At 54.4% G+C, this 10401-nt stretch overlaps 1 protein-coding gene and 6 non-coding genes across 7 annotated transcripts; 4 read left to right on the forward strand and 3 right to left on the reverse strand.

The window, feature by feature from the left end:
- Window positions 1–305: 305 nt before the first annotated feature.
- On the forward strand, window positions 306–378 carry TRNAR-UCG (transfer RNA arginine (anticodon UCG)). Its single transcript has one exon. It is a non-coding gene; the product is annotated as a tRNA-Arg (tRNA).
- Window positions 379–646: 268 nt separating this feature from the next.
- Window positions 647–719, forward strand: TRNAR-CCU (transfer RNA arginine (anticodon CCU)). Its single transcript has one exon. It is a non-coding gene; the product is annotated as a tRNA-Arg (tRNA).
- A 2149-nt stretch (window positions 720–2868) lies between these two features.
- On the forward strand, window positions 2869–2941 carry TRNAR-UCG (transfer RNA arginine (anticodon UCG)). The gene has a single exon. It is a non-coding gene; the product is annotated as a tRNA-Arg (tRNA).
- A 516-nt stretch (window positions 2942–3457) lies between these two features.
- Window positions 3458–3530, reverse strand: TRNAR-CCU (transfer RNA arginine (anticodon CCU)). Its single transcript has one exon. It is a non-coding gene; the product is annotated as a tRNA-Arg (tRNA).
- A 386-nt stretch (window positions 3531–3916) lies between these two features.
- On the forward strand, window positions 3917–3989 carry TRNAR-CCU (transfer RNA arginine (anticodon CCU)). Its single transcript has one exon. It is a non-coding gene; the product is annotated as a tRNA-Arg (tRNA).
- A 519-nt stretch (window positions 3990–4508) lies between these two features.
- On the reverse strand, window positions 4509–4581 carry TRNAR-UCU (transfer RNA arginine (anticodon UCU)). Its single transcript has one exon. It is a non-coding gene; the product is annotated as a tRNA-Arg (tRNA).
- A 554-nt stretch (window positions 4582–5135) lies between these two features.
- Window positions 5136–7654, reverse strand: MRPL58 (mitochondrial ribosomal protein L58). The gene is made up of 6 exons (XM_065647963.1): window positions 7483–7654; window positions 6891–6927; window positions 6738–6797; window positions 5969–6051; window positions 5692–5861; window positions 5136–5360 (listed from the first exon to the last, which is right to left on the reverse strand). Exons 1-6 carry the CDS (start codon window positions 7636–7638, stop codon window positions 5276–5278), a joined length of 591 nt encoding a protein of 196 aa, XP_065504035.1. The 5' UTR covers window positions 7639–7654; the 3' UTR covers window positions 5136–5275.
- Window positions 7655–10401: the final 2747 nt, after the last annotated feature.

The raw sequence follows: 10401 nt of genomic DNA on the forward strand, positions 1-10401 counted from the left end.
TGATGGGATGACTCGGATGTTCAGCAAGCGCCCACGCTGCGCAGCACCTGCCGCTGCCTCCCCCCAGCAAGACCCCGGCTGCAGGACAGTCCCCCCGCCCCAGCGCAGCGGTGGCAGCCGGCACGTCCCACGGCCGAGCCCCCGCGGAGCAGCCGTTCCAGCCCCGGCCGTGCTCCCGCGGCCCCGCCGTGCCCCACACCCGGGCTGTCCCGGCGCAGCCGCCGCCGGGGGCTCCGGTGGGACCGGGGGGGACCGGGGGTGATGCTGGGGGTTGGCAGCATCGCTGCGGGGCTGGCAGCACGGGTGACCGCGTGGCCTAATGGATAAGGCGTCTGACTTCGGATCAGAAGATTGAGGGTTCGAGTCCCTTCGTGGTCGTGCCTTTTTTCCCCACCCCTATTTTTAAGCCCGCTCCAGCCGTTCCCGCGTCGCGCCTCTTCCCCTTACGGGCGGGTGGAGGGAGAAAGAAACCGACCCGCGGGCCGGCCCCGCTCCCGCCGCTGCCGGTACCGCCTCCCCCGCCGCCCCTTCCCCGGCAGCCCCAGGGGGTCCCCCGGGGTCACGCGCGGGGTCACGTTCGCGCCCCCGCTGCACGAGGTCGCGCGGCGCGGGCCGTTCTCGCGGGCCGGGGCGCGCGTTTTTCGCAGCCCCAGTGGCCTAATGGATAAGGCACTGGCCTCCTAAGCCAGGGATTGTGGGTTCGAGTCCCATCTGGGGTGGGCGCCCTTTTACCAGCGCCTACCCCGTTTCTGTGCTCTTTCTCCCCGTTTTAGTGCCAGCAGCCCCGCGCGCCGCTGCCGGACCTCCTGCTGCTGCCCGGCGGGCGCTGGCTTTGGCTGCTTGCTGGGAAGACATTCCCCATCTCCTGTGGCAAATGTAAATTGAAGAGGTTAATGAACTGGGAGAACCCAAAGAGCAAATAAACCGGCTCTGCTGAACTTGTGTCTGAGCGCAACCGCTGGAGACAGAGCTTGCAGAGGAGAGACCGCAGAGGGAAGCTGGGGTGATCCACGACGTGGGGCACTGAGACCCCCACGGCGGCTCCAGCCTTGCTGGCTGTGCCACCGGCTGCTGTACACGGGCTGTGCATGGTCTGTACACGATGCTGTTGGGATGATGTGGTTCTCTGCTCCTGGCCAGCAGTCCCAATTTAGACCTGATGAAAAAAGGAAGAAACAGGGAGCAGCTACAAACCACCCCAGGCTTCGGTGCAAAGGCAGATGCTTTATCCAGCTGCTTGCATGGTCCTGTGTGCTGAGTGCTCAGGTGAGGCTGGCACTGAGGGAGTAGCAGCCAGCTTTTGCCTTGCGACCTGTTAATGAAAGGATGATTTTTGGAGGGGTGTTAACAAAAGGATGGTTTTTGGAGGGGAGCGCGCACACACCACAGGGTCTGCTCCATCCGCCTGGAGCATGGGGACCTTTCAAAGTGTCCCAGAAGGTGCAAAAGTAGAGCAGTTAAAACTGGTTTTTTAGCCTTCTCCAGGCAGAGATGGGTCTGTATTGGGTCAGGGCTGAACAGGGAATTTCAGCTGTGTTTTCAGCCCCTCCGGCTGCTCCCTGTATCATCAGCTTCATCTGACCCCCAACGAAAAGCCAACTGGTGCTGGGGGGGTGATGACCCTGCAGGTGTCATGCAAACCTCTTCCCGGAGCAGGACAAGCTCTAATGGGAAGAAAGCTTTACTCCTCTGCCAGAAACCACATCTCACCTGGTGGCTGGCGGTTACGCAGTTTGGCTGTGCTGCCCTGGGACCAGAGTCTTCCACGTAAATGAATTTGGTGTAGTGCCCTGTCAGGTTTGTTGCATTAACAAGCTGCTTGGAGGGTCTTTTTCTACGGAATTAATGGATTTTAAAAGGCAGCTGTGGTCAGAGTGATATCACACTGGTAAAACCTAAAGTGAAGTTTCTTTCTAAGTACTTTTTCTCTGTTAGGTGTGGGAAGAAATGACTCTGCTGCCTGGAAAGGAGCAAACCCGTCGACGCCTTGGTCGCTGGGCTGCTGGCAGCCCCAGGCAGCCGAGCTGCAGGTCCCTGCGCTGCTCAGCAAACCCTGTGCGATGTGGGGGCCAGGGAAGGAGCTAAAGGGGTTGTGTCACCTGGCGTCACCTGGGACCAGTTGACTTCCACCTTTTTGGGTCACCAGCTTCAGCGCTGTGGTTGAAAGCATGGCCAGAGCACTTTTGCATCCTTCTTACAACTCTGGATGGCATCAGGTGGGTTTTTTTGGGGGGTGGCGAGGGGGTTGATCACTTGGCGTCTTTTGGGCAACGTTTTCTTTGCATCTCCTGGAGATGCTGTACGTGGACTCCCACTTGGGATGTCCTGGTTGCAGCATCGCGAGGGGCCTGTGCCGGTTCATTGCTTGGTCTCAGGGACGTCCACCAGCAATGGCCTCGCTTGCGCAGCACCAGGTTTTGCTCCTGCTGTTTCTCTCCTCTCCTGCCCTCTGCAGCACTAAGTCTCAGCCAGCAGAAGGCAGAACCCTTTTTTTAGGGTTAGATGAGAAATGCACATTTTGGGGAGAAGCCGAGCTGCACCGGGAGGAGAACACAGGGGATATTATTGATAATGGACAGGAGCTTAATGAGGCCTGTGTTGTTTCTCCTTGTGTCACACTGTTATGCTATAGTGGTGCTATGTCACAGCGGGTGCTTGTCACTGGTGGCTCATTGGCACTGTGACCATCACACCGAATGCTGTCACGGGACAGGACGAGGTGTCTCCAGGGCCCTGGCTGTCCCTGTTCTTCTTCCCCTCATCCCTGGCCTTGAGAGATGGGAGTGTGGGTGATGCACAGGGGGTGTCAGGGCCACCCATGGGACTCTCCCCGGTGTGTGTCACTGTCCCCAAAACAAAGTTATGGGGGACCACGTGGCCTAATGGATAAGGCGTCTGACTTCGGATCAGAAGATTGAGGGTTCGAGTCCCTTCGTGGTTGTTTTAGAGCCATGGGAGATACTCGACTTGTTTAATTTCCATCGCCACTGGCTTGGGGGGACGGCAATTGATATGCCATGGGGTGAGAGCATCCCCGGGGGCTTAGGCCCCTCATGGATGTGGGGGGCAAAGCTTGAGGGAACGTGGCAGCTTCAGGGTGGGATCTGCCCTGAAAATCCCCAGGGATCTCGTGGGAGGATTTATGTCCCTGGGGCTCTTCCCCATGGTGGGGCAACAGTCCAGGGAGCCCTGTCCTGGGGTAGAGGCCAAATGAAGCTTGAAGCTCAGCTCTGGAGCCGGGGCTGAGCCCCAGCTGGGGCTGGTTACCGGGGGGAGGTAAAAGGGCAGGAGCAGCCCAGGCTGGGGAATTTTGCTGCTGCAGAGAGCACCTGGTGAGCTACCGCGGGGCTGGGGCGAGGCACAGGGTTTGTGTGTGTGTGTGCGGGGGGTGGTCCCCGCGTCACCCCTCCCTGCAGGGCACTGCTGCAAAGAGCCAGGGTGGGGAAAAAGCGGCTGCTACCCCAGGTGGGACTCGAACCCACAATCCCCGGCTTAGGAGGCCAGTGCCTTGTCCATTAGGCCACTGGGGCGGCGCAAAATCCGCCACCCCCCACCTCTGCCCCGCGCCCCCCCGCCGCGCCGCGGGGTCCGGAGCGAACGGCCCCGCTGCTCGGGGCGGCGGCTGATCGCACCGAGAGCCGGCGGCGGGCAGCGGCACCTCCCGCCCCGCCGCGGCGGGACAGCGGGGTGGGGGGTCCTCAGCCGCTCGCATTTGTTTGCCTGCCCCCGCCGGCGTTTCAGGGCTGCGCACAGAACCGGGGCTGCGCTGGGCGGTGGCGGGGCCGGTGCCGCATTTTCTGGGGACGGTCAGTTCCCATGAGCTGTGCAGGACGCCCCATCCCCACGTATTGGCGGCCACGCTCCCCTCTGGCCATCAGAGAGTTAAGTGACGGCACTAAAAATTTGCTCTCATGGAGCCCCAGTGGCCTAATGGATAAGGCACTGGCCTCCTAAGCCAGGGATTGTGGGTTCGAGTCCCATCTGGGGTGACTCTTTTCCACACCCCCAATACCAGGTCCTGGGGTTCCCTGGCTTGTGGGGGCTCGATTCACCCCTTTGTGGGGCACGCTCAGCGCACCCCCGTCCCCTGCTTGGGCATCCTGAGGTGCACAAGGTTGGCATAGCATTTTGGAACGTGTGTTTAATCTCTGAAATGTGCTGCTCCCTCAAATCCTGGTGTCCAGCTCTGGCTCCGAAGATTTAAGTAAAACGTTGCAAATTTTACTGTAAAATCTGAGGGAGGCCTGAGCAGCAGGTGATAATGTGGCAGGGGGTCTCCTGGTCAGAGGTCTCAGCTGAGGCTGTCACTGCCCCAGCTGATGTTCATGTGATGATTTCGAGGGTCAGAAATAACATCTGAAGCAGTGCCAACACCCTACTTGTGAGTCCTTCCCAAGTGCTGTGAGTGCCCCACACCCCTCGCTGTGCCCCAGATAAACCCCAGGGACCAGCCGAGAGCGCTTTCCACTCCATGTCGAGTTTCTGCCTAAAACAGAACCAACTCTCCTCACCCCAGGTGGGACTCGAACCCACAATCCCTGACTTAGAAGGCCAGTGCCTTATCCATTAGGCCACTGGGGCTGTATGAAAAGATGAAAAAAAGCGTAATTTTTGTATTTTTGAGACCCCTGAATGAACCAAACTGGCATTGATGATATCGACATTACACCTGTTTGAATAGGGTCCTCTGATCGGTGACTCCTGAAGCCCCAAAGACTCAGCCTGAGGATTTTTGGCGTTCCTCCCGTACTCACAGAGCAGTTTCTGCACAGGGAGCAACCGCCTCCTGACAAATTCCTGCCGTGGCTTTAGGTTAATTTAACAAAATGACATGCGCTTTCTTTGGTTAGAAAAAAACCCACCCAACTAAAATTTGAGAAAATAATTTAATTGAAGTAGTAAACACTCTATTTACTACTTAGCTATGCAGTTAGACTGCCTTTTCCTGCAATTTCCCCCCAAATCTGCTGTTGTTTGTGTTCAGCACCAGAGGGTGCTCTCACAGAGCAGATGACCCGATGAAGAGGACAAAGAATTTAAAAAAAAGTAGCTGACAAATCTGAATTTTTAGTTTCAAACATGAACAGTAATTTTTCTGCACAATGATTGACAGGCTGTCACAGTGTATCACGAGGTTCAAAAGGAGATGATAAATATTTTTATTTACACTTTTAGACCATTTTTTATTCAATATAGTTTGAGTTGAGCATTATCTCCAGCTGCCGACACCATTCCTTTAGAGAGATGGTATGCCACGGACTTTGATCTCTGCCGTTCAGTCAAAGTCTGCCTTCCTGCTCTGTTTTATATTTGAGTGTATCTTTTTCTGTCGTAGTCGTTCACGGTTCATTTTTTCCACCCTAAAACAAAATGAAAAGATGCTTTAGTGTACCAAGAAAACATTTAAATATTCAACTTTGAGTACAGTAATAATGTAGATTCAATGAGCTGACAAATGTCTGCAGACAGAAAAAAAGAGTCCTTGTTCTTGGGATGCTACCCAGGAGAGCAGTTACGGTCTAACGGACCAGTGAGATATATATATATATATACATATATTTTAAAAGAAAATCCAAATGAGTATGGAATCCAAATGAGTATGGAGAAGATTGTTTAAAGAGGCTGAAAACTAAATCACGGAACATGATAATCTGAATCCATCTCAATGAAAGGCTTTTTCAATGCAGATACCTCTCTATGAGTTTCTGTGTAGTCTCCTTAGACACCACCTTGGGTTTCTCAGTAGCCTCCGTGACCATGGTTCGTATTTTTTCTAGACAAATTGCCAGATTCCTCATTTGGTAGCGACTCTCTTCAGAGTTCACGATCAGCTCACCAGCTCGGTTTATCTTATTCCTGTGCTAAAGAGGGGAAACCATGATGTGGTCATCGAAATCTTGTTACACGTGTCACGTTCTGTCTGAAAATGTGAAATTCAAGCCATGGCTGGAAGGGGGAGGGCAGTTACCATCAATGCCATTTTTTCTCTTGCAGCCTCTGGAATCCAGTCTGCTGACGCCAGGTGGAACCGAACTTCTGCCTTGGTGTTCACTGGGAGGGAAAAAAAGGTCTTTTTTTCAATGTAAGTTTTAGGAGATAATTCAGTCTGTTCACTGATGGCTTTGAATACAGGATGATTTTAGAATTCATTTCCTGAAAGATCACTTTTTTTTTCCTTGCTGTATCTTCCCATATCACTCTACAAGACAAATTATACATTTTAATGGAGACTCAATCATAGCATTTGCCTTTCTAGACACTACAAGATTTATTGCTATTACCAGTCACTAACTACCTTATTTTTAATGGCAGTGGCAGGACAGGAAGTATTTTAATTTCTCTGAATTAAGCTGAGAACTTATTGCACTGTGAAGTTTCAGAATCCAGTTGGCTTGTTGTGTGTTTGATTACTGAGAACAGATTAGACACGAGTGGCGTTTTGTGCGATGTGTAGCCACAATGATCCCAGGAAGGGGTTTCTAGGAGAACCCAATACGGTACCACTGGTCTTAAGTGCTGTGAAGACTTAGTTGTATTAAAACACATGGTAATGATAATGAAAAATTAGCACTGGGCTGCACAGAGATGCTCTTTAACTTCAGTCTCCCAGTATTTCAGAAAGATGGACCCAATTTGAAATCGCTGTAACTCTGACATTGGGCCCACCTTTTTGAAACACCCTGTATAAAGAAACAACTTAGAGGTCAGGATTTTTTTCTTCCAAGTCTCTTCCTCACCTTTATTGACGTGCTGGCCCCCGGGGCCGCTGCTGTGGCTGTAGGACACGCTCAGACGAGCTGCAAGAGAAGACTCCGGGTTTAGCTCTGTGCATTAAGCGCAGGCTCCCTAGTGCCGGGTCTAACCAGGGTCTGCTTTGTGGGGAGACTCACCCAGGGGGATGTCGAGGGCGTTCGGCTGCGTCTCCTCCTGGAACACATGGTGGGATGACGGTGTCAGGGGCCGGCGGGGCCGCCCCACCGGCACGATCGCTCCGGCGGGGACGGACCCGGTCCGCGGCCCCGCCCCTCCGCGGCCCCGCCCCTCCGCGGCCCCGCCCCTCCGCGGCCCCGCCCCTCCGCGGCCCCGCCCCTCCGCGGCCCCGCCCCTCCGCGGCCCCGCCCCTCAGCAACGTCATCCTTTTAAGTCCCGCCCACCGACGACGGGACCAATTATGCCAAGCCCCGCCCACCCACGATGGCCCCGCCCTCTATCAGCCCCGCCCTCTATCAGCCCCGCCCTCTATCAGCCCCGCCCTCTATCAGCCCCGCCCTCTATCAGCCCCGCCCTCTATCAGCCCCGCCCTCTATCAGCCCCGCCCTCTATCAGCCCCGCCCTCTATCAGCCCCGCCCACCCGCACGGACGGCCCCTTGTGTTAAGCCCCGCCCAGTGGCTCCGCCCTTTGCTATAAACCCCGCCCACCAGCTGTCACTCAGGGGCTGAGCCACGCCCCTCCCTGGTGTTCTTCCCCCCGCCCCACTCACCGCAGCGCTGGCGGCGCCGTCCTGCCGCGGCGGGTACAGCTTGTCCAGGCTGTAGGCGCTCCGGTACTCGGTCCCGGCGGCGGCCCGCTGCGAGAACCGGGCGGCGAGAAGTCCCGGCCGCCAGCGGCACAGGCCCCGCAGCGTGTGCGCCGCCATCTTGGCTGCCGCCGTGCGCCTGCGCCGCGGGGTCCCCACGGAAACGGCGGCCGAGCGGAGCGTTCCGGGGCGGGGCGGCTGTGGGGCCGGGGAGTGGTGATGTGGGGGTATACGGGCTGTGTGGGGATGCATGGGATCTATGGGGTGCGTGGTGTCCGTGAGGTCTGGGGGGGTGTCTGTGTGTGCGGTATAGGGGGGCTGGGGGTTGTATGGGGATATAGGGGGTCTGGGGGGGTGTATGGGGGTTGTATGGGGATATAGGGGGTCTGGGGGTGTGTATGGGGGTTGTATGGGCATATAGGGGGTCTTGGGGGGTGTATGGGGGTTGTATGGGGATATAGGGGGTCTGGGGGGGTGTATGGGGATTGTATGGGGATATAGGGGGTCTGGGGAGGTGTATGGGGGTTGTATGGGGATATAGGGGGTCTGGGGGGTATTTGGTGGTTATATGGGGATATAGGGGGTCTGGGGGGTATTTGGGGGTTATATGGGGATATAGGGGGTCTTGGGGGGTATATGGGGATATAGGGGGTCTGGGGGTTGTATGGGGATATAGGGGGTCTGGGGGGTATATGGGGATATAGGGGGTCTGGGGGGTTATATGGGGATATAGGGGGTCTCGGGGGTATATGGGGATATAGGGGGTCTGGGGGGTTATATGGGGATATAGGGGGTCTGGGGGGTATATGGGCTCCTTGGGGGAGCTCTGGGGGGTGGGTTGATGGGTCGTTTCCAGCTGTTTGCAGTGCAGGCAGCGGTGCGGGGCAGCGCGCTCACACCTGCACCTTTGGAGCTGAGCGGCAAAAGTGAAAATAAATCCAGCGTTTTTAATGCACTGTCTAGTTTTTGTGCCTGGCATGCTTCAGCTTTCAGATTTTAATCTGCTCAAGAGTGCTAAAAAGTTATATATACATATAATTTTTATTTTTAATGCTGATGCAGCAGCACATACGTGTTTGCAGGTCTGTAGGAGAGATGCTGAGGTGGATGGAGGATGCAGGGGAGTAAAGCACTTGTAGAAATCCTCCGGCTCTTACTCCTGTTGGAGCTGTCAGGTCAGCTTGACAAGAGGGTGCGTGTTCGAGAGGGGCAGGGATTGCTATTTCTGGCAGCAGGAAAATGCACAGGCAGGGATGGGGCTGTCATTTGCTCTGGTGTTTTGACAGGAGCTGACGATCTTTTGTTTAAAACTGTGGGTGAAGTGAAAATGAGCATTTCAAAGCCGATATAAAAGACACTGTGTGACTGAGGATCTGAGCTGGGTCCCTTCTAGATAATCAGTGCAAAATCAGGAAATTCACTCCTTGGGAAAGGAGCGGGTCCTGAACATTGATGGTTGGTCTGCCCTGACTGTGGCTGAGCAGTGCTTGGGGGCCAAGGAGGGCTCCACGCTTTGTTTTAAAGAAACATCTGTGTCCTGGGGTTCTTCTGCTCTGCTTCCCCCGTCCAAACGCCGCTGAAATCGGAATGCTTTAAGGAAAAAACCCAGAACCGTCAGAGTCAACCCGTGCCATCTGGTGACCTTAATTTCTAATAGGGAACAGGTAAACGTTGGTGATTTGTGGCCAGAGGGATGGGTAAAATATCCAAAGCAGGATGACTCATTTTACCAACTGTTTTCAAACGTGTCCACATTGTTCGTGTGCTGGTAACACACGCCAAGGTCAGTGTCGTTGAACAGGGCACAGAAGGGCTGGGAACAGAGCCTGAAGGTCACACCGTTGAAGCCAGACCCATCTAAATGGACTTTTCTCTGGTTTTTGCTTCATTCTCACACTGCGTCGGTAGGTGCAGGTGTTCAAAGAGCAGAATGATCTCTGCTTGGATGGTTGGAAACAGCTCTCCCTGGCAGGCAGGGCTTAAAATGACAAGGCCTGACTTTGGCGTGACCCAAGGAGAGCTGAGCTTTTGACATTTAAGCTGGAGACATGAACAGCCTCGGTCCTAGTGCTGGCTTAGAAACCAAGCTGAGCCTGGTTAGTGATGGTGGTCAGTGGTGAGCAGGAGCTGTCAGGAGCCATCCCTGAAATATGATGGAAAAGCTGACGTGGCCAAGGAGATGGTCACTCCTGGTGACGCTGAGGGCACGAGCCACTGAGGCAGGAACGAGTCGGGACTTTGCGGGACCTTCCAGAAGGTCTCAGCTCCCATAGGGGAGGGAAGATGGCTGAACTAGGAAATCTCCTTCCCGGTGAGAGTCCGAGCTCTGTAAACCCCTTGAATTTGTGTTTCAAGCGGTCCATCCCTATTTGTGATGATGGGGCCTCTTCTGAGGGGTTATTTGAACTGGTGGTAAAGTAAGAGGCCAGACTAGATCTGATGGAAATGCATTTGTCTAACTGTCATCTTTCAAATTCAGCATAAAATGGAATTCTTGACAAGCCGTGCCCTTATCAATCTTAATAGTGTGAGCTGAACAGGGTCCCTCGTTTTGCCAAATTCTGAAATCATTATTTCCTATTATATCATACCTTTTCTCATCCATTCTAATTGCATGCAGTAGTTTTCTTTCTGTCCTGAACCACGGGGTGTGCTATCAAATAGCTGCTGCTCCCTATCAGACCGGTTTCTGTGGTGAGCAGTGTGGTTGCTTAATACTCCCTTCTTACCCCTTAATGGAGTTGTGGAGTTTTCCTTGGTCTTTTCAAAGCAATTTGAAAAGTTGAGATAGAAGGTGGGATAAAAGGCCAGAAGATGCTTACTTTTTCCTCCTTTGATCACTTAAAGCCTCACTTAAGAAAAAATCAAGTGACTCTGACTCAC

Source organism: Caloenas nicobarica, chromosome 18 (assembly GCF_036013445.1).
Source record: "Caloenas nicobarica isolate bCalNic1 chromosome 18, bCalNic1.hap1, whole genome shotgun sequence".
Classification (NCBI taxonomy): Eukaryota; Metazoa; Chordata; class Aves; order Columbiformes; family Columbidae; genus Caloenas; species Caloenas nicobarica.

Bases quoted from the DNA above. Each gene is read 5' to 3' on its own strand.
- MRPL58 (XM_065647963.1), bottom strand. From the start codon at position 7,638: ATGGCGGCGCACACGCTGCGGGGCCTGTGCCGCTGGCGGCCGGGACTT. The intron at 6,798-6,890 runs GTGAGTCTCCCC...CTTCTCTTGCAG, and splicing joins CGCCCTCGACATCCCCCTGG to CTCGTCTGAGCGTGTCCTAC. The intron at 6,052-6,737 runs GTGAGGAAGAGA...TTTCCCTCCCAG, and splicing joins GGGCCAGCACGTCAATAAAG to TGAACACCAAGGCAGAAGTT.